The following is a 27,594-nucleotide window of genomic DNA, read 5'->3' as shown; positions in this document are numbered from 1 at the left end:
AGACGTTAGTCCAAAGTGTTTAGGGTAAACCCCCAATGTGACCAGTGCAAGTGCAGGGCTCACGGCTGTGGCAGAAGGGCGTGCATGTCGCCATTTTCCTCTTGGGCATGCAAGAAGAGGATGCTGCAACCAAGCGTCGTACTCGCACCCCAGATCGGAGACGGAAATTGGGAGCTACGGATTACGATGTTGTACGACGACCCGCTATTATCACTGAATTTCGCGATTTACGCCGTAAGCATAAAAGTTTTTTCCTGTTTTTGTGCCCGTCAAGAGCAGCGTAGCCAACCATGCTATGACACTAGGCTGACCACCCGCCATTCTCTGACCTGCGGCACTGACCGCTCTGTACGCGATTGTGGTTCAATGTGCGTGGTCTCTACCTTGTGCGAATCACGAGCACTAGCTTAATATAAGTCATTTTAGCGTTGTTCTCCCTTACTTTGCAATCGAATCACGATTTATTTTTTCTCCTGAGGGAACCATCAATCCGAGAAACCTCGAGAGCACGACAAGAACATTCTTTTGAACACAACAATAAAGGTCCAAAATCTACGATTTGTACGCATATCAGCTTCTTGAGAGTTTTTTGAGGTTTTATTGTTACCTGCTCGATGACAACTTCATTAAACAGGCAAGCTTTCTAGTTTCGAAACCCTGTAAAATGCCTTATCGGTTTTAAACTATATTCTGTACCGTAGTCGGGTCTCTTAACAATTCGCTCGTTTGAGCACCGCTAATTCCTGCCAGAGCTGCACCTTGCGGAAAGCGCCACGAAGAAGAGGAGGCAGTACAGGAAGCAGAAGCGCTCGAGCGCACGAGTTGCGCCTTCCTCATTTAGTATTCGACGATTCGAACGTAGGTACTACACCGAGCGTTCCTTTATCCGCGACACGTAGCCATGCACTGTGCCTCTCTGAAGTCAGCTCCGCCTGGTCCTTCAGACGGATCGTCGCCTTCTTCGCCGCGCCTCCCAACTCCTCCGTGTTGTCGTGGCGCCGCCGAGCGAGCACTGGGCTCCTGCCCCGGGGACTGCGTCCGCAACATGGACACTGCAAAGCGGTCACCTGGGCGGCCACCGCTCCTCGAGCTCTACCGCGGCCTAGCCGTCTCGGGCCGACCCTGCGGCAGCAAACGTGGCGGACAGGCAGGTGGTGCCGGCCACTGCTGTCGAGCTCCACGTCGATGTCTACGGCGGCTGCATGTCCAGGAGAGCACCCAGCCTGTCAGGGCCGTCAGACGTCTACCCATCAACCACCGCGGTGCTTTGACATCGAAGGCTACTCCGGTGAGTATTAAAGCGCAAGCTTTACTACTGCCTTCTGTAGCTTGTTCGGCTTGTGTTTCATATGGCCTTGAAGTGAGGAGCGGGAGAGGAGGGTGAGGGCGAGCCGCTGCCTCTGAGCTGCTTCACGTCACCGCCATGACGTCACTACGCTCTAACTGTGCGTGCAGCCGTCGTCACCGCGCTCTTGTACCAACGCTTGAATCATAGGCTTGCAATAGATACAGACTCTTCGCTTAGCAAGGAAAGGCGCACGCCTGCCACCTGGCTCAGTGGACACCTCAGTCGCGCTTTAAGCTACGTGGCGGTAGTGACAGATGCGCGCTGCATGCGTTGACGTTGATATTGTTGTAGCAGAAACACGGAAGTTAAGCTGTAGGATGTCGGCGTTCATTGTGTTCATTGGCATAGGCGTTCACAGCGATATAGACTGCGGTGATTTTGAGGAAAGGAGGGGCGCATAACTGGCTCCCTGGGTCAGTGGATGCCTCAATTGCGCTTTGATGTACGTGGCCGTGGTGAGAGAGAGTTGTGGCCTGCGTACATTAGCGCTGACAACGATGTGGCAGACGCGCGGCACTGCAGCAATAGGAAACAGCGTTCATTGAGTGGTCAACATCTCGCGAAAAACCATTAATTTAACTGCTAGCTTCCTGAGCACCCGTTGATTATCAAGTATCCAGAACGCAAAGTTACAAAAACCAAGCCGCGTCTAGTTGCCCGATACACCATAGCTTTCGCTGTCTAACCAGGTTCAACAGTAATTAAAACGCTGCTAGTTTTGATGGGAAGAAACCAGCATCGAATATCACTCGCTTTCTTCTGATATTTTGGTGACATTATTTCAAGGTTCAAACTTAGAAGTGCAGTCATTTAGTGGGTGGTCTGCGAGACACTTGAAATAGTTCTGAGACGTTAGAGAAATGAAGTTTTGTTGTAATGGCTCCGATTCTACAATATCCGTGTAAGAAAATCTAATGCGTGGTGATGCAATGCGATGCGACAAATCTGCTCTAGAAGCATTGATTTCGCATTTAGTTTTTCAATTTTGCTTTTATATTGATCGCGTCCCATACCATCTATAAATTTGCTTCGCCGTGGCTTTTTGTTGTGATGCGGCGTGTGCTTCTGGTGGGTCCTGGCTTCTGAAGGGTGGAAATGGCTGGCAGAATTTCTGATGGGTTCTGATGGGCTCGCAGAAACTACACGTCTTGGTATGGGGAACCAAATTCGCTGATGGACACGGAACAGCCAGTGCAACCAGATATATGGTGTTTCGTCCCTGAAACGCAAGGCTGTAGAACAGAAGATCCAGTTCAACGTACTCGAAGTATGGCGGCAGTATGGTGGGCAGTGTTTTGAACGTTGAATTTCCGCTTGGGGGGTGTGCGTGGTCTGGCCTGCACTACTTCCCTCTGCGGGAGACAACTCAGGCACTCCTACTTGTGGTCATCGCATCCCTTGGAATGCTTGGAGGCAACGCTTGCGGCGCACTTTTGCACATGCCTATCTTCCTGTGTCCATTCTAATATTATTCTGGGTGATGCGGACATGCAACACGATCAATAACCGACGAAGCCACAAGTTATGTTTTGAGGGGCCAGCGGAGCAGTTGCAACAGGTTATGTACACATCTGAGAAGTCAGGTGCCATTGACGTTTGATGTGGAGCGAATTAAAGCCAGCGCTGCGCATGCCTTCGGAGAACAAGACTAGGAATGTGTGTACCTGAAGAAAATTTTAAGTACCATTTTCAAGTGGCGGACGAAAAGAAATTTTATAGTGCCGACAACTCTGACGTTCTAAATTTTGAACATGAAAAACATGACATCGCTCAGAGGTGTCGCCTAGGAAGAGTAATTTCGTACAAAGACAGAGAGGATATGCTCCTATTAGTATGGCAGAAGAAGAATGATGACAACGAAATAAGTCAGTTATAAACAGAAAAACGATAAGGGATAAGAGACAACCGTTAATAGCTCTACAGCAAAAGAATGTGCAAAGCGATGTCTCTCAGGTGGGAACAATTATGTAATAGTGAATATGAAACTGCTTTGGGACATGTCAGCAAAGTTTATTTCGCTCGGTTAGTTCCTCATTTAGAAGACAAATTTTATGAGTACGGGGTAGGTTTTCCTAATTTCTCTTGCGAGAGTGTTAAACATGGGCACTCCGCTGCATTTACTACGGCCAAAGTCACTTAATGATACCGCTGTTTGATCTACTCCCATCATTAATGAGTCATGCCTAAGGAAATCTACCTAGTAGCGCAGTTAACAATACTTTACAACTATTAATCGTTATTCTTACCTATGTTATTCCAGTTTTAATGTTTTGTCCACCTGGACGTTCTTCTCAAATAAAATTGTGACTGCGTAGGCCCTTCTTTTGTGCGCGTAATAAGTGACTAATCTCTTTTCAGCACGCGGCTGTCGGGTATACCGATATTGCTTTGCATTTGTCTTCGGAAATCTTTTAGTGGACGTCGTCTATTAATGTTCCTGTTGCAGCCAACCACCCAGGCTCGGCTCCCCGGCATACGTGGACAGCGACGTCTGTTTTGGGCCACCCGCCTGTCCCCCTACGCGGAAGGCGTTGTCGGTTGGACGTGCACCGCCTCCGTCACCGCCGCCACTACCAAGGTTCTGGCAGTGCTTCAGTGGGGAGATAGTGGCGGAAATGGCCAGCGGGACTCGGCGCACGGTGATCTCGGCTGCGTTTCCCCGCCCACTTATGTAAGTGGCATCTCGCAGGCGCCTGCACACTTCTGATAACGACCTTAAACTAACAGCCGAAAAGTTACGAGAGAGAACACCTGAGAACTCTTCCACTCATGCTGGTGGCCCATCAGCGCCAGTGGCTAACTCACATTCTGCTAACAGTTGCAAAAGCGCCAGACCCATATGCTACATTTTAACCAGGTTTGACTAGCCGGCTTCACCGACACGTTGTGAACCGCAGTTTCGAGTATCTTATTCGACTGAATAGCCGACAGCAAAGACCCCGGGTTCTTTAAAAACTTAGATTCATTTTTCACAGCAGAATGTAATTTCCTTAGGTATAAGCACTATAGAAAAGCAAAACTCAAGTATATTTTGAACCTTTGGGTCTCAGTAGGATGTGGTTTGCTTGCTTCCTTGTCTCTAGCAGCAGGTGTTACTTGTACTTAGACCTGCTTGTGGCTTTCTGGGGAGCGCTTCTCGCTGTTCTTCACAGCTCCCCATTTAGTATTACTGGCTGTCACTTTATTAAGAATCTGAGGGAGCCGAGCCAAAGAAAGTATGAAACATGTATTTCCTTCTCAAGCCCAGTGAAGCGCGGAAAGATTCAACAATGTGGAGCACATTTTCGTGTTCTGGTCGGTTATATTCTGTTGAAGGCTCTAAACCATGCTTAATTGCGTTTACGTTCAATCCAGAGTCACGTACGGGCCTTTATTCGTCTGTTAGAGTGTAGGTTCATGCTAGTGTCGTGATTAACTACGCGAAAAGTGTGTAAATGCCCAGAATCTCGTCGTTCGCTCTACTTGTCTAAATTTAAATATAGTATGCCGGGTATAATTAAGGCAAACATATCAAAAGACGGAGTTAGATTTTGGTAGATGACAGCCTCAGTCGTGTTTGCTGCACCGGTATCAAGGGTGAGCAGCTTTAGGAAGTTTCGTCCTCACAGATATCATTTTTTTTAACATTTGTGTGGCGAAGTCAGCAATCAACAGTTGACATAAACTGAGAGCTGATGTCTCCAGAATTTAAGGTGAAGATAAAAAATGCTTCGTAACCATTGTGATTCGCGATTTTGCATTTCAGTTTCTGCGGAGGCCAATGAGATTGCCGAGTGGCATTGAGTATGTGCACTATCTTTGAAAAAGATAGAGGGACATGAACGGAAAGCAGCGAGGTGTACTAGGTGACGTCCAGTATACTACACTACACGTGGGAAGGGGCACAGAGGGAGAGGCAGAAAGGGGAAAGGGGAAAGTGAGATCACTTTTTCACGTGTCCGTAGGCAATTATTAACAGGGGACACACAGACTGGAAGTTTCCAACCTTGAACTCAGTCCTGTTTATTTCAAGAACTTGAAATGCGCCTTCACAGCTGTCCTCTGCGAAGAAGGTTTAGTCCAGGGGCAGAGGATTTAAGGGGCCGAGGATCAAAGCGCCGGAGAATTCCAGCCAGGAGGACACGCTCACGTTCAAACCGGGGGCACTCACAAAGTCGGTGCTCAATTGTCTTTTCGTGCCAGCTGTTCTCACAGGCATGAAAGCCTGCCTGGCGATTAAGTAGGAGTAGGCATTTGTAAATGGCACTCCCAGCCTAAGGCTACACAAAAGTGTAGCATCACTGCAGGAGAAGCCGGCCGGAGGTTTTAGTTGAAGTATGGGGTCGAGGCGGAGCAAACGGCATGCACAGTTTGCAGCGGCAGACCATAACTCTAAAATCTTACTTTTCCCAGGCATTCCCAGATGTCTCGCTGTGTCGGCTCTTGTCAGTGGTATCCGGAGATTGTTGGTACTGCCGTGAGCCAATGAACCCCTACCCTCAGCTGCGTCGTTTCCTGACGATTCCACTTGTCGTGATAGCTATTGGAAGATGACGTCATGACCTTCTTCCGGAGCCTGGCGTTGAAGACGTCTCATCTCCGCTATGGTTTTCTCGAGATCGCCATTGAGGAAAGCAGAACTGAGACATTGTAGACAGCTTTTGAATCGCAGAACACAGCTCATTTGTGGGGTGCTTATGCACCGATGTACAGCGCAGCTATACGAAGAGTGGACCAGTCCGACCCTGTTGATGTTGTCCAATAAGAAACTATTTGGTTAATACGGGCCTGCTTCGTAGGAATGACCACGACGCAAACTGAAATAGTAGAGATCGAGCCATGTGTATGTACATGCGTGCGGTCATTATATTTGGCATGGAATAGGTTGTGTGTCAGCTGCTCAAGGATCGGAGTCGATAACTTCGTTTTTTTCGCTATCCTATGAATTGTAAGGCGCATACATGGCTCCCCCGGACACCACACCGCAGAGGAAGGCCGTGCAGCCGGGATTAACCGTGACGAGATGAACAATTGGTGGGCTCCTATTACAATACAAAACGCTGCATATGGGCTCTGTACCGTCACTGAAACGAGATGACGTTGTGGAATCCTTGCTACTTTAAGTACGTGTATCAGCAGGGTGTCAAATGTTATACGCGTCGAAAGTGGGTCGCCCTTGTTGATAGCAATAGTTGAACTGCTGGTAAGCTGCGAGGGATACCCAGGCATGTATGAAGAGCCTGACTTTTACAGTCCGGAGGGCACGCAAATTTGACTTGTGTGTGTACGATAGCACGGCAGTACTATACCGCATAAATCCCAAGAAGAGTACTCCGTGCCGCTGCAGCATTGCCTGAACCGAAAAGCCGCGTGATTTCCCGGACAAAAATCTCAATAGAGGATGGATAGAGTTTGGCTCACACTGCAATGCGGGCTGCATGATAAACTCCTGTGCTGTCTATGATAACCCCTAAACAGCAATGAGAAGTACAATAGGCAATGGATGGGCCGTCGATAGTTAGAGGATATTGAGTGATTCATTTGCGTGTATATGCCACTGTATATAACGCCCGCTTCCCGTCTGATATGCTAAGACCATGCTCTTGGAGACAGCAGGAAGTTGTGGTTGCTGCTCGCTGACATCTTGGTCGCACCTTCAGGAGCGTCAGAGTGGAGGCTGATATGCAGACGTCGTCGGTACACATAGAGATATGGACGGTATTTGGTAGGTTCTCTAGAAGTGATATAAGTGTCGGCTTAAAGAATGTAGGGCTCAGAACTCCGCCCTGGGGCACGCCCTGGGAGGTGTAATGAGCAGGTGTCGGATCAACTTCACACATTAAAAAAATGGCCTTTTGGTCGAATACCTTTTGATCCACCTGAACACTCTGGCCACAAATTCAAACAGGCTCTTGCACATCAAGAGTGTTTTAATGTGTCAGGTTATCGTAAGCACCTTTGACATGGAGAAAACCTGCCACGCACATGTGCTTCTGGAGTTTCTTTTGCTAATCTGGGGACACAGGGTCAGTGACGTTAGGCCAAAGCTATTGCCCTGTGTGATGTGAGCTCAAGCTGGGATTTCCGTAGTTTTAGTAGCGGTATCAGCCGACTGGATTTTAACTGGGGACTAGCAACACCGTTGGGCCATGAATGATTGTAAAGGTGGAGTACCTCTCGTCGCGCGTCGTCGCCAAGGTGACACAGCGCAGTATAGGTGATGCAATAAGGCCCAAATTGGAGTCAAAGACCCATTTCCCAAACATTACAACCTAATTGAGCCGAGCTCCAGTTCAGGGGAAGGTTGTACTCATTGTATCACCGGTGGGCATCCAGCACCACTGGGGTTCGAACCCCGCACCTCTCGCTCGCGAGGCGGATGGCCAACCATTAGGCTATTACTACGGTTCTTCCACCAATTAGAAAACCGGTGGGTGCCCGGCGTCACTCGGGATCGAATCCGGCACCTCCTGAATTCGAGCCGGATGCTCTCTCAAGGCCACGGCTTCGGTTTGAAGTGGGATTTTATCGCATAAGGCTTTTTTAGGTTTGTTTTGCGGCCTAACAAATCACTGGCCCATCAATGCAAAGGTTTGTTCTACGACTCTTGTCCCAAGCATTTCAACAAAGAAGAGCCGAGCACAAGGCCGGGGGAAATCCTTGAGCAATTAGAAAACTTGTTGTCTCAGACGGCACTGGAAATCGAACCTTTCTGGCCCTGGTGAAGACTAACGATCACCCACGGCTCCGCAAGAGTAGCGCTTATTTTCTCAGCAGTAAATATGACATCCATCCCTGATGTTCGTGATGCAGGAGGAACATATTGGCAACTCGAGGGTTTCTTTGCACCCGCCATAATCCTGCAGAAACCAGTTGCTACATCAATCTGGCGACGAGCTTGGAGCGGCGCTAACGCGTAGAATGGGAGTCGATGCTGTGGAAGCGTTCGAAGCCCCCGCACCGTCCGCCAAAAGAGGTATATAGTCTTTCGGAGATCCAGAGAGTAATAAGATTTCCAGCGCTCTTCTGCCAGCCTGTGCATTTGTCCCTTGATTTTGCTCTAAAAACTTCACGCCACTTTGAGGCCCCTTAAGCTTCTGGCCCGTGTGTAGCGCCTTTCCACTCGGCGCTGAATAGCGCGTATGAGGTCTAATTCTCAAATTAATTGCGCATACCATTTTGTGAGGCTTTTGCTAATATTGCATACTCTGCATTTTACTACTATTGCATACTCTGCGGCAATACAGACGATAATCTGCACTATTCGCAAGAATGTGCGAACGAGGAGTACAGAAGGAGGAAGAAACTGCGGATCACATCAGCAGGGGCGATCACATCCTCGCTACAACCTCGCCCTGATAAGCACTTATCACTAACGGGGATTGCTGTATGCGGCTTAATTCAGTGACAGTTCTAATTGCATTGTTTTTTCACTTTAAACTCGAGTCGTGAGGCTCCTTGCATTTATAGCGTAGAAAGACGCAATCTTGAGTTGTAACTGGTGCGCACAATGGCGAAATGCCCTGCTCGTATTCATCAAGAACTTGTACCATGAAGTACTAGCCCCAAGACCCGCTAAAACTATATCAGCTAGAATTTGCCGTATTCGGATGATTCGTGCAATGCCTCCGGCAGCGATAATCTTGAGCTCTAAAACAAGGCTGTCTTTTGCAAAGTACTGCGTTGTCGACGAAAGAGTAATATAAAGTACGTAACTAGTCGGAACACCGAATAGTCTTCACCAATTAAGAGAGACATTTAGTTGAAACATGATGAGAGAACTAGACGTCGGATTTAGGTTTTAAAATAACGGACGACGCCACAAGCATCTCTGTCACGTGACTGTCTGCCTTTTCACGGGCCTTCGTGTCCTCTTGTCGCTGAGGACTTACTGGACCTGTAAGCAGTCTCTTTCCTACAGACACTGTAGTGTAGGGCTGCGCATAATTTCGACTCCCTTCGGTTGTTTAACATGCACTGACATCACACAGTTCATGAGCCTCTGGCACTTCGTCCCCATCGAATGCGACCACCGCGGCCGGAATTGAGCGCGCGTCATTCGGATCAGGAGCCGAGCACCATAACCAGTCAGCCACCACGGCAACGGGATGCGTGTTTAAGGATGTGTATCAATGTGCTTCAGTCATTCATCGCTGCAGTAATCCTGGAGGCCAAAAACATTTTGGCAAGAAGCTAGAGCCACGAAACAACTGAAAGTTGTAAACCGGGCTTCCAAGAAATATTTTGGAGTGCTTGTTTCCCTCCTTATTTCGTCTCATGCTTTTTTTTATTTTTTACGCAGATCGCTCCCGCTTCCGGGCCACCGTGAACCACCTGTATGGTGAAGGCGGTACTTTGGAGCAATTTTTTTCGAAACCTTCTATTTTGTGTTAAAATTTACGTGTTTTTATTGCAAATTTACCTAATTCAAAGTGACGCATTTGCCTATCAGATGTCTCAAAAGATTAATAAATGGTAACATTACACATTTTGTAAATATGTAGAAAACATGTTTGAATCGCAATGCGCACATGCATTTTGTTCGCTTTGTTGCTCTCAATCAAGCAGCAACAACATATGAAAATTTTCTGTGCTAATAACTGCTAAAAATGAACGCAATTGCCTCAGCAATATTAGATTTTGCAACATTTTCTCCATAGTGTACGCCAAATTGGCAATTTATTAGTCGCACCACAAGAGAATGCCACACCCTTTTGTTGAAATTTAAAATCGTACAATTCAAAAATTTCTTCACTACGGACAGCAAATTAAACACACTGTAGCGCCGCCTACTTCTGCGCCTTTGGCTACGACATTGGATAACGCCAAAAAGCTACTTTTCCACACAGCCTCCGGAATCAGTTCTAAGAAAGCAGTTTAAAAAAAGAAAAGGTATGCAGAGAAGTCAAACGTGAAATTGTCACGAGCCTTCTTTCAAGTGTAGAAGTAGATCAGTGCTATTTCACATGTGCCGCCTGGCTGCTGACAGCTCCAGTCTCAAATTCACCTACAGGCTTTCCGCTGCTCTGGTGGTCGAGTTGGGCCGGTGGGTCGCGCTACAAAGGACCCTGCGCAGTTTGGACAAAGCTGTACGACGTCACCGCTTACCATGAGGGCTTCAGCACCTAATAAAAAGACTGCTTCGCAGCACGCCCATGTCGGTGCCCTTGTAAGCGCACGCCGATGGCTCTCTGTCGATGACATCACAAAAGCACTGTAGTCACAGATAACACACCCAAAGGAGGGTGTTATCTCTGCAATCCACAAGTCGTCGCAGCGAAGTCATTGAATACGCGAGACATCTGCGCCAAATTCTATATCGCAAGCCTTTTGCAAGCCGTCTAGATGATTATAAATCCGCAGAGCTCGCGTTCATAGAAAGAAAATTGAGCACACTGTAGCGCTGCGTCTATCAGCGCCATTGGCTACAATATACAATAAACGCATGGGCGGTTTCCGACGTTACAAGCCTTTTCGTGGGTACGCGGAACACCTTGCCCTGCAATATCTTACCCGGAGTAGTACTCAGGTAAGACGATAGGGCATGTGCGGCATAGGATGAACACTTTCGCACGGTCCTCCTCACCTGCCCTTCATTTCAATCTTTGTTTCGCTTTCTTGAGTCGTGTGTGCTTCATTGGCTTTTAGGCTAGCTTTATTAAGGCCGATTTTTTTTCCGCAGCTTTATTCATACTCTGGCCAAAGGGTCTACTACGAAGAAGTGGCCTCATTTATAATGAAAAATTAGCGCTGCTTGCCACGCCTCGTGAATTACGTTCAATTTGCCTCATCAGCACCCTAAAGCATCGCAAATGTCAGTTACGAGTCGACAAATACGGTTAGAACGTGAGAAGGGTCTCTCGAGATGGTGTTTTGAAATCGAGTTTTATGGTCGTTGGAGTTTATTGGTCGTTGGTCCTTAGAAATTTTCACAGAACGAAAACATTTTTTGAAGACGACGTTCCGTTGCTCTCCGTGTTCTGAGAATGTAGGTAATTAAGTCTGTTCATATGCATGCTGAAGCAGGCAGGGGCCGTTAGCAGTAGGTAAATGCCTGGAACACAGCTATTACAGAAGGACTGACATGACTCGAGACGGCATACCTGGCAAGGTTGGAATTTGAGTTCATCGCTGATCAAATCGCGAATGGATGAAATGGTGAGAGTGGCCTAAAGTCCTTCAAGACAGAATAAGAAATGCGAAGCGAAAATTACTGCCACGTAAATTTGTAGGCTGTACCAAATTGCCCATATGAGATTTCATTGGAGAAGCGGATTTAACTCTTTGAACGCATCAGTCGATCAGAGGCAGTCACTTCTACGAGCGCTAAGCACCAGGGATCTGTAGCACTGAACCAAATCTTAAGCTTTCGACAGGCGAGGATGAGAGTTTATCTCATTGTCGAGAGATTTGTAACACTGACGATACAAGCCGCACAGCATGACCTAGAGGTGAACCCTCAGGGCTGCACAATTTATTTGATAAAGGCTCTAAATGCTGTTGCAATGATCAACTGCGCATTCACGAGATGCTCATGTCTGTTTAGACTTGAATGATCAGTCTTTTCTTGAGTGAACGCATTAAAAGTATTACGCGCAGGGAGCTGTATACCGTTTTAGGATTACAATTGTCTTACATGTCTAAGACTGTTCACAAATTATCCCTCACTGATGTAATCATTTCCATAACAATGTATCATACGAACCTAAAATGTCTCCAAATAAAAAGCTTTTAAAAGCGAATGACTCAGTTTCCGTAGCTTGTCTTCGCTAATAAAGGGAAATATTCATGTCGCTATGCCTACAAGGCGTAGTCTCACGTAAGACCGCGAATGAGTACAGTACACTCCGAAACAGTGGCGCAGGCCACCTAATTAAGCCTTGCCTAAATTGGGTACGTCGTGACATCGAAGCCTTTTTTATCGTATATTTTTTTCTGCCCTCTTCCACCCTTAGAAACTGACCTAAATATCATTAAGCTGACTATGCCGAAGCTCCCGATTGCTAATGTCAATTAGCTTTTCTCAGAGCCCGCCTTTTTTACCCTCATTTCCGATCGATATCAAGGTGTGTAACGTTTGTTGACTGGCCCACCATATCTGTTGCCTGCACTTTTACTGCTCTCTGTGGGCTAAACACGGGCTTTGTTATTTTATCCTTCATGTGCACGTTGAGGCTCATGAAACTAATATTGCCTGTTCTTGTAGGCGGGACTCCTGTTATTGGCAAAAGTTCTCTTATCATTTAGATGGACTGCATTTTTTCAACAATGTTCGCGATTATTTAGTTTCTGAAAAAATAAGAGCCAAAAACTGCTTAGGCACTGTATGCAATAGAAAATATTCAGTTTCCACAAAATTTATTCTTCTTTTTCTTTCTGCAGTGCACTCTAAAAAAAGTGTAAGAAATTGGTAGGAAAGGGGTAACTTCGAATTTTAACCCCTCTGATCAGGGATGGAATAAATTTGCACCCTTGAAGTACCTGCTGCTGGACGTTTGGTCTGTTTCGTGAAATTTGCGCCTTTTTTATCCCTTTTTGTCAGTGTTGAGAACTGTGTTTCGTTTTTTATACCAAATATTACGGAAAAATGCTTCCTGGGATTTCTCCTAGAGGGCACTATGGGTTTTGTGACTGAAATGTTGGAGTCCAAAGCAATACTGCGGCATTGTTTTGCACTTGCGTAATATCTCTATGCTAGCGGGTTCTTTTTATTTAAAAACGCTGTTTTATTTTTTCATAAGAAGTAAATTCTGAAGCGCGGTAGTTCCAGTTGATCAAAAAGACATCTTTTTTCTATGTGGAAGTTAAAGAAAGATGTCTTATAAGAGGAAAAAGCTTTTAAAAGAAGCTTTGCTGCTTATACCTTTCCAGAGTTGCTGATTATAACTTACCACTCTAGCTGTAACTTTCCCTTTAGCAACAAAACTGAAAACAATAACAATGATGAATCTTTTTTATGTTGCAATGCTCAAAGTGGCAGCCAGAAGAAATATATGTATGTGAGCTCAGAATTGAGTTCCGGAACCTTTGTTTTTTAAACTTGCACGGATCAAGGTTTCTGTATTTCTTCATTTCTCAAACACGAAGTGGCATATTATTTAATTTACAGCTTTAAGATGGTGCCGTCACCAACGTTGTTTGTAAAGCACGTCGGATGAGGGCAGTTGCATGAACGCGTCCTCGAAGCAACTTGTTCTTAAGCGGTGAGCAATCTCAGCGATGTAAAGCTGGACCCTCGCGGTAGTACGCGGGACGTGTTTTTACTCCAACATAAAGGCGCGCTCACATTAGCAGGACAACGCGCAGCGCAGGACGTTTTCCGCGCGCCGCTTCCCGCACAAGCCGGTTTTTCTCCCGCAGGCAGACTGCTGTGCCGTCCCGCAGCGCGATGAATCCGGTAGCTATTTTTCCCGTGCCGCTGACGAGAACAGCCAATGGGCGCCGACCGTGAACCGTGACGTCGGTCCCAGTTCAGTGCCCCCGTCGGCGGAGGCGGAGGCTGCGCGTGTAAGGCCGGCCGGGCACTCGGCGGCTGCTTTGCTGGCATGAACATGCGAATTGAGACGGTGCAGAAGCAGCGAACAAACAAGTATAAGTACGTTTACCGTTGCCAACAGCTCATCGTTCGATCTAGCCATCCTCGTGACAAAAAGGGTGACGGGAAGAGAGCTAGCAGACGGTCAAGACGACGACGCGAGAAAAGGGCGCGCTTTCCAGTCTTCTCTGGTGTCACGTGACTATCCCCTTCTCTTTCTGCTCGTTTGGGTCATCCCTCAACGCCTCCTCTCTCTGCATTCCAAGACAACCGCAGCGAGAAAACGCGCGCCATGTGAGCGTCATTCCGAGGAGCTGCGACGCAGCATCGACGTTGACGCTGTGCCGCTGCGGGAAGTTTCCGCTAGTGTGATTGCGCCTTAACGAGCGCGAGCGGCACAGCGAAATCACGTTGGCCACAGAGAGACCCTCTACACTCCAACGTCGTTTGACCGCCGACGCGATCGGCGGGTTCGGCGCACCCCGACCAAACCAGCGGCAGCTTGCAGCGTGTTTCGATTTCGCTCCGAGCGCGTCAGCCTCTGCCGGCCCGGCCACACCGGCTCCGCCTCTCGTCGCGGAGGCGTTTTCCCGTTTTCCAAAACTGATGGGAATCGTCTGGAGTTCAGGTTTGCATACATTAAGGTGAATACCCTTCTCCATTTCTGAAAAGATTACAATGGAAGGCGACTGACTCATCTCTCTTCACGCTAACCCCGGTTGTGGGTAGAGCAGGAAGTGAAAACCAGTATGTGAACGAGGGTGTTTGTCGGAAAGCAACTTCGTGTAAGTCAATTGTTCTGTAATTTTGAAAGTTGAAACCGATAATTCTCCATCACTGACAGCCTTTTAATTTTCTGCTCTGCCAACAGAGGGAGGGTGAGTCAATTGCCTTAGCTTTTATTCTTTCTATAAAAGAAGAAAGAATGATGCCCCTTAATCGCGGGGAACCTGAAGCCCCACAGCTAGGTTACCACCAACTTTCGAGATCGAGTGTAAAGGGCGGTTCACATGCAAGCCATTCGGTGAATAGAGTGAACAAATTTAGATTCGGGCTACTCATCTGGGCGAAAGAAACACGATAGTTCGCTCCGATTTTTCAAATTCTTACTGCCTGTAAAACGTTTCCCTCGTAGATGTGTCGAATCCGCTCCCGCCCCTGCCTTTTCTCGTCATTCCAAATTTAATGTCTTTTTTGACGAGTAGGGCTTTCTTGCCTCTCTTTTTATATTCCCTTATCTATTTTTCGCTTACATGTCGATACCAATTTCCCTCCTGGGTATATGCTATTCTGCAACGGCACAACAACAAGTCACTTAATGTGTGCGGAAAGAAACATATAATGAACAGAATAAATCAAGGTTAGTTGGGTGGGCGTTAAATCCTGGAGCCCATTAGCTTTTGCAGCTGCTCTTGCCAGCTAAAGGTTGTCGTCTGCCAGCTAGCTGGACAGCGGCGCCTACCGGTCCTGACTTGCTGGGTCACGGATTCTAGCAATACCTTGATTTTACTGGCATGCCCATACAGTGTAAGGTACCTTAGCCATTTTGCCGCCGAAGGCGCTGTGTGGAGCGTAGGAAATTGGGAACATATTGCAGAGTTTCACTGGTGTCATAAAAGTTTTTCAAAGAAATTTCCTATCAATGACCCCTATTTCTCTGGATTTTTGTCAGGTTCGGTATTGACGCCGAACTAGTGACGCCGCTTGGTGACAGGAGGGCCAAGCCGCGTAAAGGCTTCAAAAGGGTACGAGGGCGGCAAGTGGCTGCAAACTGTCAAGTGTTATCACCAGCATTTTTTGGTAACTGTTGAGGGCTTCAATAGAGAGGAATACAACAGGTGAAACTCACGCCACCACACCACAGAAGTCCCAGCAGCTCACAAGCAAGATGTCCAGTTCGACGATGATCCTGCTCCGGCCAGACGCTTTCATAAGTGCAGCAGAAGCAGTGTCGTCATGGTGACGGGTGCCACCACTGTCAAGGTTGGCAGCAGGAGAGTCTCCCCTCCGTGAGTTGGAGATGCGTGGAGCGCAAAGAGCGCAAGGACATGCTTTGCTCTATGTGCATCTTTCGGTCACGCCTCGAATTCTGTGTGGACGGCAAACGTAATAAAAGCATGCTTTAATCAAGTGGTAAGCAAGAAATGGATCTACAGCTTGGAGATAAGCTTACAATTATCCGAAGAAAAATATTCGGGCCTCATTTTTTATAGCTGAGTGCGGTTATTTTGATTACTTTTTTAAAGTTTACCCGGGTCACCCTTCACCATTCTATCCTATAAAGCACTAAAGAGATCATGAAATTATTCGCACGGGAGCAAAGCAATCAAAGTTCTGTTTTTCTTTCACAAAAACCATATGAAATACAAGGCACATCCGCTTTTACTACGTGGGCGAAAACAATCAGCGACAGGCTGCCTAGCAATGTTGAAAGAATTTCTTGTGTAAGCAATAAAAACATACATTAATCTCCAGTTTAACTCTAGACCGAACTGTTTACAATTCTAGGCATCCAATGCAGTGTTAAAGGCCACGAAATATCATTTATGCATTTACTGTTTACACGAGCTCCTCCGTTCATTGCTCGATAACTTTGCTGAAAGAAATGACAAACCCGTTCACCTGCGCGTATTCTATTGCGACATACCGAAGCAATCTGCTGCGCACTGCAAACTCAAAGGTCAGGAAGTGCTCTGGCTGGTAGCAAGGTAATGGGCATTTCAGCTGCAAGCAAAAACAGCAGCTTACAATGAAACAACTATGCCAGTGCGACACTAGTTTCAGCTGGTCTTGATCTGTTAGCCAGCTGTTTTAAAGCGCAGCAGTTGATGCCTCATTCCTTGCCTTCGTGGCGGGCGTCGCGATGTTGTCACAATGTACAAGCGTCAGGCGGAAAGCGAAGGAAAAATAGGCAAGGGAAACAGCAGACGAGGGGATGAGACGTGTGGGAGTTGGGTGGTGTTCGAAAGGAGGCTTTCGATAATACAACGAAAACTCATCCGCTGCACATCTAACAAATAGAAAATCTTGCAGGGACAGTGCATAAAACGCATGCCCATCCACTGCGACGCCTGTGCGGTGTGAGTGCACCACAACTACGATATCAAGCACGGCGACTAACGTTGGCTGTGCGCTTTTGCGCACGGCAATTTTTGGTCATTGATGACACGTTTTTCCATTTATAAAACGAGCAGTGCCGAAAATAAATACCCAATATGGGTAAAGTTCGGCCACACAATTAAGAGGAGCACCGGCACGTGAATTCCACAAACAAAACTGCATGCGGGAGGTTTCAATTACAGAAGTGCCGATGTTATAGGGTGCACCTGTTATGCCCATTCTGTGGGTTCAGTGGCGACCGTCGTTGAAGCCTCACAGCGAATGAGACGGAAAGCGGAGAAGGAGACGTGTGGAAAGGAGGAACAATGAACAGCGCTACAGGCCGTGGCAGTTTTGTGTTTAAGGGCCCCGTGTCGTAGAAAAGCCGGCGCCGTCGGCGGCGTTGGCCGTGAGCGAAAATTTGCGCAGTAAATGTCGCGTGTCGGTGGATACCTGAGCCGCGCCGTAAGGAAAGAGATTATCCTTCCCTTACGGCGTAGTACGGGTGTCCAGCGAGAATTTCGAGACAGGTGTCGTTTCTTTATCTTAAAACCAATTTTCATTTTATTTTCCTTCTCTTAGGGACCGGTTCTGGTGTCCACCGCGATATGTGACACAGGCGTGTTTTCCTTAAATTGTCCAACGGGCCACGTGTCGCACCAATCAGGCGATGGCGTTCCGTGGACTCCTTGGCAAGGCTGCAACACGCTGTCGCGTCTCACACTTAAAGACGAAGCTTAAAGCGCCCTCTAAATTTTTGTTTTCTATTGCTCCGATTTTCGCACTAAATTGTTTTTTTCGCTTTAGAGAACTTAGCTTCTTTTCATTGATATTGAATTTGCTTGAAGTCTAGCAAAGCGCTGATCGTGTAGGCTCTCTCCCTCTTTCTTTTATGGTGTTTTTACATTTTCTAAGAGGAACAATAAAAGCATCAAAAGAGATGAAAGGGAAGTGGCTCTTATTAGGCAGATGGCACTCAGAAAGTGGTGTTCGCGGGCGCTGACTTGAGCCAGTTCCACTGGCGTACGTCGTGACTCTAATGGCTGATCAAAGGCAACATGCAGTATCTCTCTAAAACTATCGCCACTCAGCTGTGCTGAGCATTCATGTGACCTGATCTTACCAACACTTCTTTCCGCAGTGGTTTTCCTTCCCTTTCTCATCTTCTTCAAGCTAGGAAAACTGCAGGGTCACAAATAAAAGTTTCCAACCACCCTAATTTTTCCACTTTCGTCACAGTCATCACCATGCCATACATCGATACTTTGTCTTAAGCCCTCTACTTGGTTTATGAACGTCTGCTACGATCAAAATTTGTTCTACTCCACAGAAATGAAGAAGAGTTACAGGTGCCCCCGGATAGTCACCTTAGTAACACGTCCCTTTCCAACAAGCTAAGCCGCGCGTTTCTCTTATAATTTATATAATAACGCAGAAATGCATTTAAAGGCCACATTTTCACTTCACCTTTTGCGCAGAATTTTTCCGTCCGTTCGTCCAAACGAAGAGAATGCTCGGTATAATAAAACACGATCAAAGGCACAACTTTGAGTTCGAATTCGAATGCAGGCTGTCAAGGTTCAAGTAGGAGTATTGGCAATGCAGCGCGCTGACGCTGATTGCGCAGACGCTGATCCCACAGCGCCGCTGCCCCTTCAACTGCCGCTGCTTTTGTTGAGTAAAAACTGAAGAGGAATGTCTACGGGCTTGTCGGCTGTGCCCAAATCGGCAGAGATCACGGCCGAGTGTTGACAGCAGTAGCTATAAAAAACATGGCAAACCAAATATTTGGTAAAAAGACGCGCGCCGCCGAAGCTGCATACACCAAAATGCAGGGTGCTTCTGTGACAGATACCCCTATTCCTTTCCCAGCTTCTCCTAGCATGCAGGTCTTAGAGGACTCTTAGATGTTACTTGCTCATTTGCTCATGTAATGAATTACCATTTCGTGCAACATGAACAACAACATTGTCGCTAAATCTGGGATGATATCTAATGCGGAGATGCACAAGGACCAACGCTTTACTTGTAAGGCATCGCACCGGAGATAAATTTTACCCGCTTGAAAATCCAGAATATCCTCACGAGATGACCACAAAACGACTCTTTGAAGGCGTTGCAGCTCTTTTGATACCGAGAACTGCACCTGCGAAGCCCCCAGAAAAGCAACGCGCGACAACCTTTGCACACAAAGCTTACCTCGCCCAATGTACCACACCGTTGTCATCGGATAGAACGCATGGTTAGTGCCGTCCAACGCCTAGAAATGCTTTTCGGGTGGTCTGTGTGCATCCACGCAGGAGGTAAAATTGTCGGGCGGGACTCTCGTACGTTAGGCGCCGCCATACTTCGAAACGCTTTCAGCGTGGTCCGTAGTTTGATGAAGCGCGAAGTGAAAGACGCCACATGGCCGGCCAGATCGTAAGCGTGCCGTGGTCCGCGTCCGACCCAGGTGGCCTTGTGCCGCAGCCGCCTTACACGTTGAAATCTCTGGCAGTCGGGCGCAGGCTGAAACATGGCTTACGATCTCACAGTTCATCCCGTGCATTAAACCAGTTCTTGCGCGAACACTGGTATGCTCGTCCCTCATAGGCTCCACCTGATGCGTGGGACACCACCGCAAACAAAAAGCTCTGCAGGGCTCAAAATCGGAACTATAGCTTCTCATTGTGGTCGGCGCCTTGAAGGTCGTGGACTGAGACTGGGGAGCGCTACAATCAAGACAAGGGGACAACTCCACAATAAGAACACCATTGTGGTGTTGTCCCCTTGTCTTGATTGTAGCGCTCCCCAGTCTCAGTATGTACGACCGACTAGCCCCCTGCAAAGCTTTAAGGTCATCTAGCGTGGGCAGAGGGCCCGCCGCCGAACTACTCAGCCCCCTCTTCATTCCCCATCCTTACCTCATCCCCTGAATTGGCTTAAAGTCCTCAACAACCAAAAAAAATCAAAACATGTACTGGCACTCATACACCGAATACAGGCGAGGAGACGTGACGTAGATGATAGGCCACCGCCGTCGCCACGTGAGCGCTTACAATTCATGAAAGGAAAAGATTGCATAAATGGTTCTTTACTGACGCTAGTTTCGTTCTACAGACGGGAATGAAACACGGCACTACACGTATGCATTTCAGCAGCTGGCTACTTGAAGCGTAGTATATTTTAGACCGCAGACTTTTAGTTCAGGTCCCCGAGTAACTTAATTTCCATACTAGCGAAAACTTTAGGAGCATCCAGTGAACGCAAATGATTTGATTATTGTTCATCGTACACTTGAAAATAAAGGTCGTGGTGTCTACAAAAGAAAGCGTAGTAAATCTCCGATGTCCTTGTGTCAGTATGATATTCTCGTGCGGCTTAATACTTTTTTCTGCATCAGAAAGCTAACAAAATTGAGCACATTTTCAAAGTCGAAAGCCTGACATAAGCCAGAGCAAAAAGTAATGTGCTGGATAGCAGACAAACACTCGTGTTGAGACCAATTCTAATCTGGGGCGATCTGGGGATCATAGGCGTCAATGACATCGATGAAGACACCCGCCAAGCCAGATACAAAACTGTAGAGAAGGAGACAATAAATGACAAAGACTAACAAATGGCCAACACTATCACTTCACCGGCGCATAATATTCGATTCTGCGGTATTTATATGCCTCGTAAAAGAAGGCAAGATGCCTTCTGTTCGTGTACAAATGTCCCACAGGTTGAGATTCCGCAACCATTTGGGAACCAATGATTGCACAAGCTGTAAATACACTTTGTACACGATGCTGATAATATTTAAATGTAGAAGCTCATAATTTCATGCTCTTGTCTCTGTATTTTGTCTTTATAACTTTCTCTTTATAATTAACCAGAAGTTACTAATAGTAATGAGCCACTAAATTTGTAAAATATTGCTAAAATGGCGAGAATTGGGCCCTTAGTTGTTCATAATCGTTCAACGCGCTTAACTTTTTACATAAGAAATTCGTAAATACAAAAATGAGAAAAAACGAAAAGATGACAAAATGGTTCGCGTTCTGTGTTCTGTATTTTCGTCTGTAAAAAGTCGAGCGCGTTGAACCATCATCTTTAAAACACTGGTAGTGTAAATGTTTACTACCTCTGCTGTTAAGAATGTCGCAAAAAGGTTGGAGGAAGTATTTACGGAGCATCACTTGCTTTGTTACCTGTGTGCGTTTGCGTGCGTGCGTGCGTGTGTGTGTGTGTGTGTGTGTGTGTGTGTGCATGCATGTATGTGCTTGTGTGTGCGTGCGTGCGTGCGTGTGTGTGCGTGCGCACGCGTGTGTCTGTGTGTGCGCGTGTGTGTCTGTGTGTGCGTGCGTGTGTGTGTGTGTGTGTGTGCTTTTTAACCGATAAGAGCGCCTGAAGGTGGCCCACCGCATAACTCCACCACTGCACCAGATAGTATATCAGGACTCATAGGAATCTATGAATGCAAATCAGGTAAATACCATTTCAACATTATCTGCATTAACCCATCAGATATCGCGTCATATCCTTAACGAAAACGGTTGTTCGAGGTACGACGGCTAACTTCACGAAGCTAGCTTGCAGATCAGAAGGGGTGCGGCAAAGTACCTGCGGCGGTTTTGTACAGCCATGCAGACGTAGAATCGCCTCCTGCATGGCATCGGGTTACAACACGTTGGAGCGCACGGCAACTGCATTCACAAAGTGAGTGAGCGGGTGGGCCAATTTATTGCTGTAAGTATGCAGTGGGTGGCTTGCATTAATTACAATACCCTGAGCTTATCACTTGAGACAACGCAAATACAACGGAATTGTCGCGTCTGGACGTTACTGCAATCCAGCTGGTGGGGTTGAGGTTCCAACCCACAAGCTCACGCTAAGGAGAACAAAACTTGAGACATTCTACCTCCGTGGTGACTAAAAGGCTGAGTATATGCCTATACGCGCGAAGTTGAGCCCTAGAGACTCATTCATGACGGCAAGGCACTTGGTGCTATGTCCTGAGCGTAAGTTCGCAGTTAAGTTTAGCCAAACATTTTGTTGCCATATACTGGCAACATGCCTATGAGCGCCGGGCGGCCGGCCCGCCGCAGTGCCAGTCCTCTACGTTGATACCACATTGGCGGGCAACCATCATAGAAGCGGCGTAGATAGGTATATTTGTGTCCACATTAGACTTGAACTCTCATATAGCTGTAATCAGTACCGTAGTGATTTGAAAATGAGCCGTACAGATGTTGACAGGTTCATTGCACATATCACGACCAATCAGCGTTGGCAGGTATACATTCCTCAGGTGGCCACATAGAGATAAATTGTCGATACTTCCGCAGGTCATTACGCTTAGACACGTTTCGTGGAAAAAACACAGGAACCCAGGTGCTACTGCTACTGCTAAAGGTATGGCGAGAAATTTGTGTTTCACAGGACATATGAAAGGCCGTGTCAAAAAATATTCGCCAGTCTGAAATATGAATAAATTAAACTAGGGAAAGCATACTTAACGGAATAATGGCGCAGATCAAGTGACAGGACAGCAGGAGAGCACAAACACACACAAGCGGCAACTTACAACTTTATTGTTTGGCTGCCCATATGCCGAATTTGTACCAAGCAACACGCCCAAACTGTGAACAGTAATCAAACAGTGACGCACATGGACGAGATGTGCGAAGCGGCAAATCATGATATCGCACAAGGCAAACAACATGAAGAGTGCACTAAGCTCTACCGAAGCACGTGGAACATCCCTGTCTCAAATGAATAACTGTCTTTTACCTCTTTACCGTCTTTTACCTCTTGTTTTTTCCAGTTAGTCATTTGAGACAGGGATGTTCCACGTGCTGCGCTAGAGCTTAGTGCATTCGTCATGTTGTTTGCCTTGTGCGATATCATGATTTTCCGCTTCGCACATCGCGTCCATGTGCGTCAGTGCTTGATTATTGTTCACAGTTTGGGCGTGTTGCTTGGCATAAATTCGGCATATTGGCAGCCGAGCAATAAAGTTGTAAGTTGTCGCTTATTGTGTTTGTGCTCTCCTGCTGTCCTGTCACTTGATCTGCGCCATTATTCCGTTAAGCATTTCTGGCCAACTCGTCCAAACCTTTACGCTTCTTTGGGAAAGCAGTTTGGGCACCTCATGATTGGCATAAATAAAGAAATCTCACAAAATTTACATATGCAACAGATGTTCTAACACCGCCGAATCCTAAAAAATCGCAACGCCCAAAGTAACTGCAAATTGCAAATATTTCTAGCCAAAGACAAAATTGAGGGGAAAAAGGTGAAACTAAGCTCCAAACAGAAAGTTTTCATGAAAAATTTATGGGAGAAAATTTTTTTACCCTCGCAGGGTTTTCAGTGAACTCATTATGCACCCACAACCTTCAAACTTGCTCACAAGTCACCGACTCAAATGTCACGAAAAATAAAAAAACTTCCCCTATATCACAGCCGTCGCCGTAGCTCAGTTGGTAAGAGCACCGGACGCGATATTCGGAGGTCGTGGGTTCGGATCCCACCGGCGGCATGGTTGTTTTTTCTGCTGTTTTATAAGTAATTTTCTTTAAGCAATTTATTAATCTAAGAATTATTATCCTACTGATAAGCATAACACAATAAAAAAAAAATTAACGTTCCCCTATGCACCTTGGTTTCGGTGACTGTTGGCTCCCTTCATAAACCGAGTGTTCAGTATATACAAGCAGAAATATTTAAGAGAACTAAATACCGAAGTGGTGGCCATAAATAAAGCTGGCCGATATACTTGGCCGCAACCTCTTCCGGCAGAGAACTCGTCCAGGCAATGGCAACTGTCGACCTGGATAGCGGTGACGATGGCCGTTTTAAGGGTCGATTTGCAGTTAGCGCCGCCTGAGTGTCGCACCGAGAAGACGAGGCACTTGGCGAGCTCGACGAACAGCGGCCGGCCAGAATTGTGCGTATCACCAGACTCGATGTCGGCATTCCGTTCGCAGCAGGTGGCCACATATTGTGCGAAGGCCACAGGTGAACTCCCAGGTTGCACTGAGGTGCCACATGCTTAGCGGCATAGGGACGAGCCAAGGTCTGGATAGGACGCCCTCGGTAACCAAAGAAGGGGCGCCCACATCGTTTTGAGCTAGTGTGCTTGGTCATACCGATCTTGTGAAGAATCTAATGACCTGAAACAAGCATGGAAAAAAATCTTTAGCCATTCTTCTTTGCCTTCTACCTCGTTCTCTAACATTGTCTCGTGCGGGCGATGCTTTATGAGAGTTGCTAGGAGAACAAGTAGATATGAATTTATTCTTTTTCCGCTGTGCGAAACAAATTAATACGACGCAGAAGCACGCATAGCGAGAATTGCTGAATGAATCTGAGTTGCTCCTTCTCCTGATCCAATATCATTTAGCTGCATCCGATCCACAAAACTGGTAGTCACCTCCTGGACATTGGCAACACCTCTTGTGCGAATGCACGTTTAATTTTTCAGGACAATAACGACTTTTCGTCTCTGACCTTTTCTGTGTCGCGGTCGTTTTTTTTTTGCGTAGTGGATCTTCGGCCAAGTTGCATGTAGGGAGGGCATATTACCCGGCTAGGCGCGAGAATTATGCTTACTGCAGGATCAGAATGCTTTTTAGGCCTCCACAACTCATCACCTGAAGGTGCAGAGATGGGGTCGACATTGTGATTCTAACTTAAAATTACTCCATTCGCTCTTCTTTCATTACTTGCTAAATTCCGAGACAACTGACGCCAACTTGTCAGATTTTTTTTTTTTGATCTGTCTATTCTTTTCTCAGTTCCTTCCTCCAGTTATTGCACGCTCTGGAATACGGCAGCGGCCCAAGCGTATGCTTCCAGTGTTCCACGAGCCGCATGTCTGCAGGTTCTTACCAGCCGGCTACACATACATTGTCTGAGAGGCGTTTCGAAGAGTTTGGTGGCATCCGACCCGGGCCACATTTGATGACGGCAAACGCTGCCCCAAAATTTGAGGCCTGGTTTGTGTGGGGATGCGTCATGTGAAGCCCGTGTCCCTCCCTGCACGAAGATAGAGAGGGGCACCTGACATCTTACTGCGGTTTCCCTTAACGACGGTGCAAGGAAGTGCAGGAAAGAGCTGCGCGTGGTTTGCAGTAATGGTGTAGCATAAACAAGTTTGTCTGTAAATAAATATCGACTAACTCAGCGAGAAGCTGTCGCCGCTGCTCAGTCTCGCCATGAAGTCTGCAACATTCGCGCTGAGCTTCACACGCGGTTATGTCTTGTCGCAGCGCATGCTTTCGCTCTCGGTCATGTGCACACATCTCCAGTCTGTCTCGGTTTGAACAATGTTAGTGCGCCTGGTGTCTGGAAAACTCGTGCCTAAGAACAATAAAACCTTGCAAGAATGAGTGCAAGAACCTTAAGTCGGTCTCGGGGGCACTACTTGAGTGCAGCAAGAACTAATAATTGGTCCGGAGGCTAAATTCCAGTTCTATTTTTAGTGATATATTTTGAACAACAATTTGCCAACACGAGCTTAGATCTTCCCTGTTATTGCGTTTTCACTGTTTTACTTTGCTGCTTTTTTTTCACCGACGCAAAATTTTTCCACTAATTTAGTCGGCGATAGCAGGATACCACGCATAAGCTCTCTGACTACGACAATGGCCGAATAGCGTAATCTGACTTGAAATGAACCTGCTCTGTGTGCGACAGCGGTGGTTCGAATCACAGTCTGGAATAAACTTTCATCTACTCAAGCTTTTGATGCGTTGCTCCGAGGAGCGACGGACTACTGTTGTTCATTCAGCTGAACAGCTCTTTAACAACATCTCATGGTAAAAATGTGATTGATTCAACGTACTCGTGCTAGCTTCGCCGTTCGCATGATCTCCAGTGTGCATTTTATTGAGCAGTTCGGTACTCTTAGGATCCACAGTTCGCGGCAGTTTGAATTAAATAGCTTGGAAGACATTATAGGGCTTCATGTTGAGGCTTCTGAAGCCGTTAAGGATTCTACATCAGGCCCGTGCAGCTCGGATTTGTTTGTATGTCTCAGCAAAAAATGTTGAAATCCCTCAGCGAAGACAAAAACTACAGAGAATGCTTACTACATTCGTCAGTGAAAGAATAAATGTTTACTACATAAAGTCAGTGAGAGAATAAAAGCAATGCATTAAACGACAGCAAGGCGATTTGCTTGATGCGCTGATTATTCTGACACAAACAGTGGGCTTCAGGAGATATATTGCGCCACTGTTGCCCACGAAAGAGAACTATAGAGAGCGTGCGGACTCTCGAGTCTGCTTCGAGCGAATGTGCAGGCGCGCTCCTGTAGTTGCTCGCGGGCATGGTCATGCAAGAAACGCTTGTCGCGCATCGTATTCTGTACAGCTTACAGTTTTATAGTGCTTAACAAATCTAAATGCATGTCTCCACTGCGCGAAATAAGGGGTTTTTAATCGATTTAGCAGGGCTCACTTATAGAAGCACCGGTGACAGTCAAGCAGAGGTGGGCACTGCCCTTTTTTGAGCCTTTTCTCTTTCACCTTCAAAATAAAATCTTTAACCCTCTCATACCCGCCGTGGTGGCTCAGTGGTTACGGCGCTTGACTACTGATCCGTAGTTCCCGGGTTCGAATCGACCGCGGCGGCTGCGTTTTTATGGAGGAAAAACGCTAAGGCGCCCGTGTGCTGTGCGATGTGAGTGCACGTTAAAGATCCCCAGGTGGTCGAAATTATTCCGGAGCCCTCCACTACGGCACCTAATTCTTCCTTTCTTCTTTCACTCCCTCTCTTATCGCTTCCCTTACGGCGCGATTCAGGTCTCCAACAATATATGAGACAGATACTGCGCCATTTCCTTTCCCCAAAAAACCAATTAACCCTCTCTCAGCCTCACCCTCATATTGTAAAAATCCGGGGCTCTCCTCTCCCCACTCTTACATTGTGAAATTGGCTTGGCCTCTCTTGCTTCGTTGCCCCTCCTACACCCTCTAACTCAAAATTGGCACTTTTCACAAGAGAGGTGTTTTTCCTCATTGCAGGTATCTGCCAATATTACTGAGTCGTACTAGGCGGAAACTATTGTTCACTTCGATCATTTTTGCCTATGTCGAGCCGCGTGGATCCTGTTTAGCACACCGAAGTTTTCAGTAGCCAAGAATGGACAAAGAAATAACTCGGGGATTACGTTCAGACTGTAGCTAGTCGCTGGTAAGAGCCGGGTGAGTCTTGTACTTCTCCTGGCAACGCCTAATATGAGCCGTGTCAGAATCGGGGTCGTGAAAAGAGGAGAAAAATTATTCTCGGGCGGCCAAGTAGTCGGTCAAAGGTGAGCGGCGGGAGAATTTCTGCGAGGAAGTTCTTCCCGGTGCCGGTAGGTTTCACGCTGCCGTAGCTAATCGGTCCGACATATATACCCACCGCTGCTCCCTGAAGAAGTAGCGGGCGGAGCAAAACAACTACTGCACTTCACGTAGTTTAGGAGCGTCGGTCTGCTTACAAACGATATAGGTCATTCCTGATGAGCCGCTTACCGAAGGGTTGGGGCATACACTACAGATTGGATTACAAAAAACTCTTCTCTGAGTCCCACAGAAAGCGCAATTGAAACAACAATGTGAATTCCAAGAACCAAGACAGTGAAGCGCACACGAATGCAGATTTGCAAAGTTAAATA

The 27,594-nt window shown here is 46.9% G+C and overlaps 1 protein-coding gene and 1 pseudogene across 1 annotated transcript; both read left to right on the top strand.

Moving 5' to 3' along the window:
- The first annotated feature begins 912 nt into the window (after positions 1-912).
- LOC144099768 (uncharacterized) lies at positions 913-9,668 on the top strand. Its single transcript, XM_077633018.1, has 3 exons — positions 913-1,288; positions 3,795-4,019; positions 9,630-9,668. Exons 1-3 carry the CDS (start codon positions 1,046-1,048, stop codon positions 9,654-9,656), a joined length of 495 nt encoding a protein of 164 aa, XP_077489144.1. The 5' UTR covers positions 913-1,045; the 3' UTR covers positions 9,657-9,668.
- A 6,150-nt stretch (positions 9,669-15,818) lies between these two features.
- The window catches only part of LOC144116475 (uncharacterized), a 65,656-nt pseudogene continuing 53,880 nt past the window's right edge, over positions 15,819-27,594 (top strand).

The sequence above is a fragment of the Amblyomma americanum genome, chromosome 1, assembly GCF_052857255.1.
Source record: "Amblyomma americanum isolate KBUSLIRL-KWMA chromosome 1, ASM5285725v1, whole genome shotgun sequence".
NCBI lineage: Eukaryota > Metazoa > Arthropoda > Arachnida > Ixodida > Ixodidae > Amblyomma > Amblyomma americanum.
This window is presented reverse-complemented; position numbering and strand designations above follow the sequence as displayed.

Excerpts from the sequence above, each read along its gene's own strand:
- LOC144099768 (XM_077633018.1), top strand. The coding sequence starts at position 1,046 with ATGGACACTGCAAAGCGGTCACCTGGGCGGCCACCGCTCCTCGAGCTC. Across the intron at positions 1,289-3,794 it reads TGACATCGAAGGCTACTCCG|CCAACCACCCAGGCTCGGCT; the intron begins GTGAGTATTAAA and ends TTCCTGTTGCAG. Across the intron at positions 4,020-9,629 it reads GCGTTTCCCCGCCCACTTAT|ATCGCTCCCGCTTCCGGGCC; the intron begins GTAAGTGGCATC and ends TTTTTTACGCAG.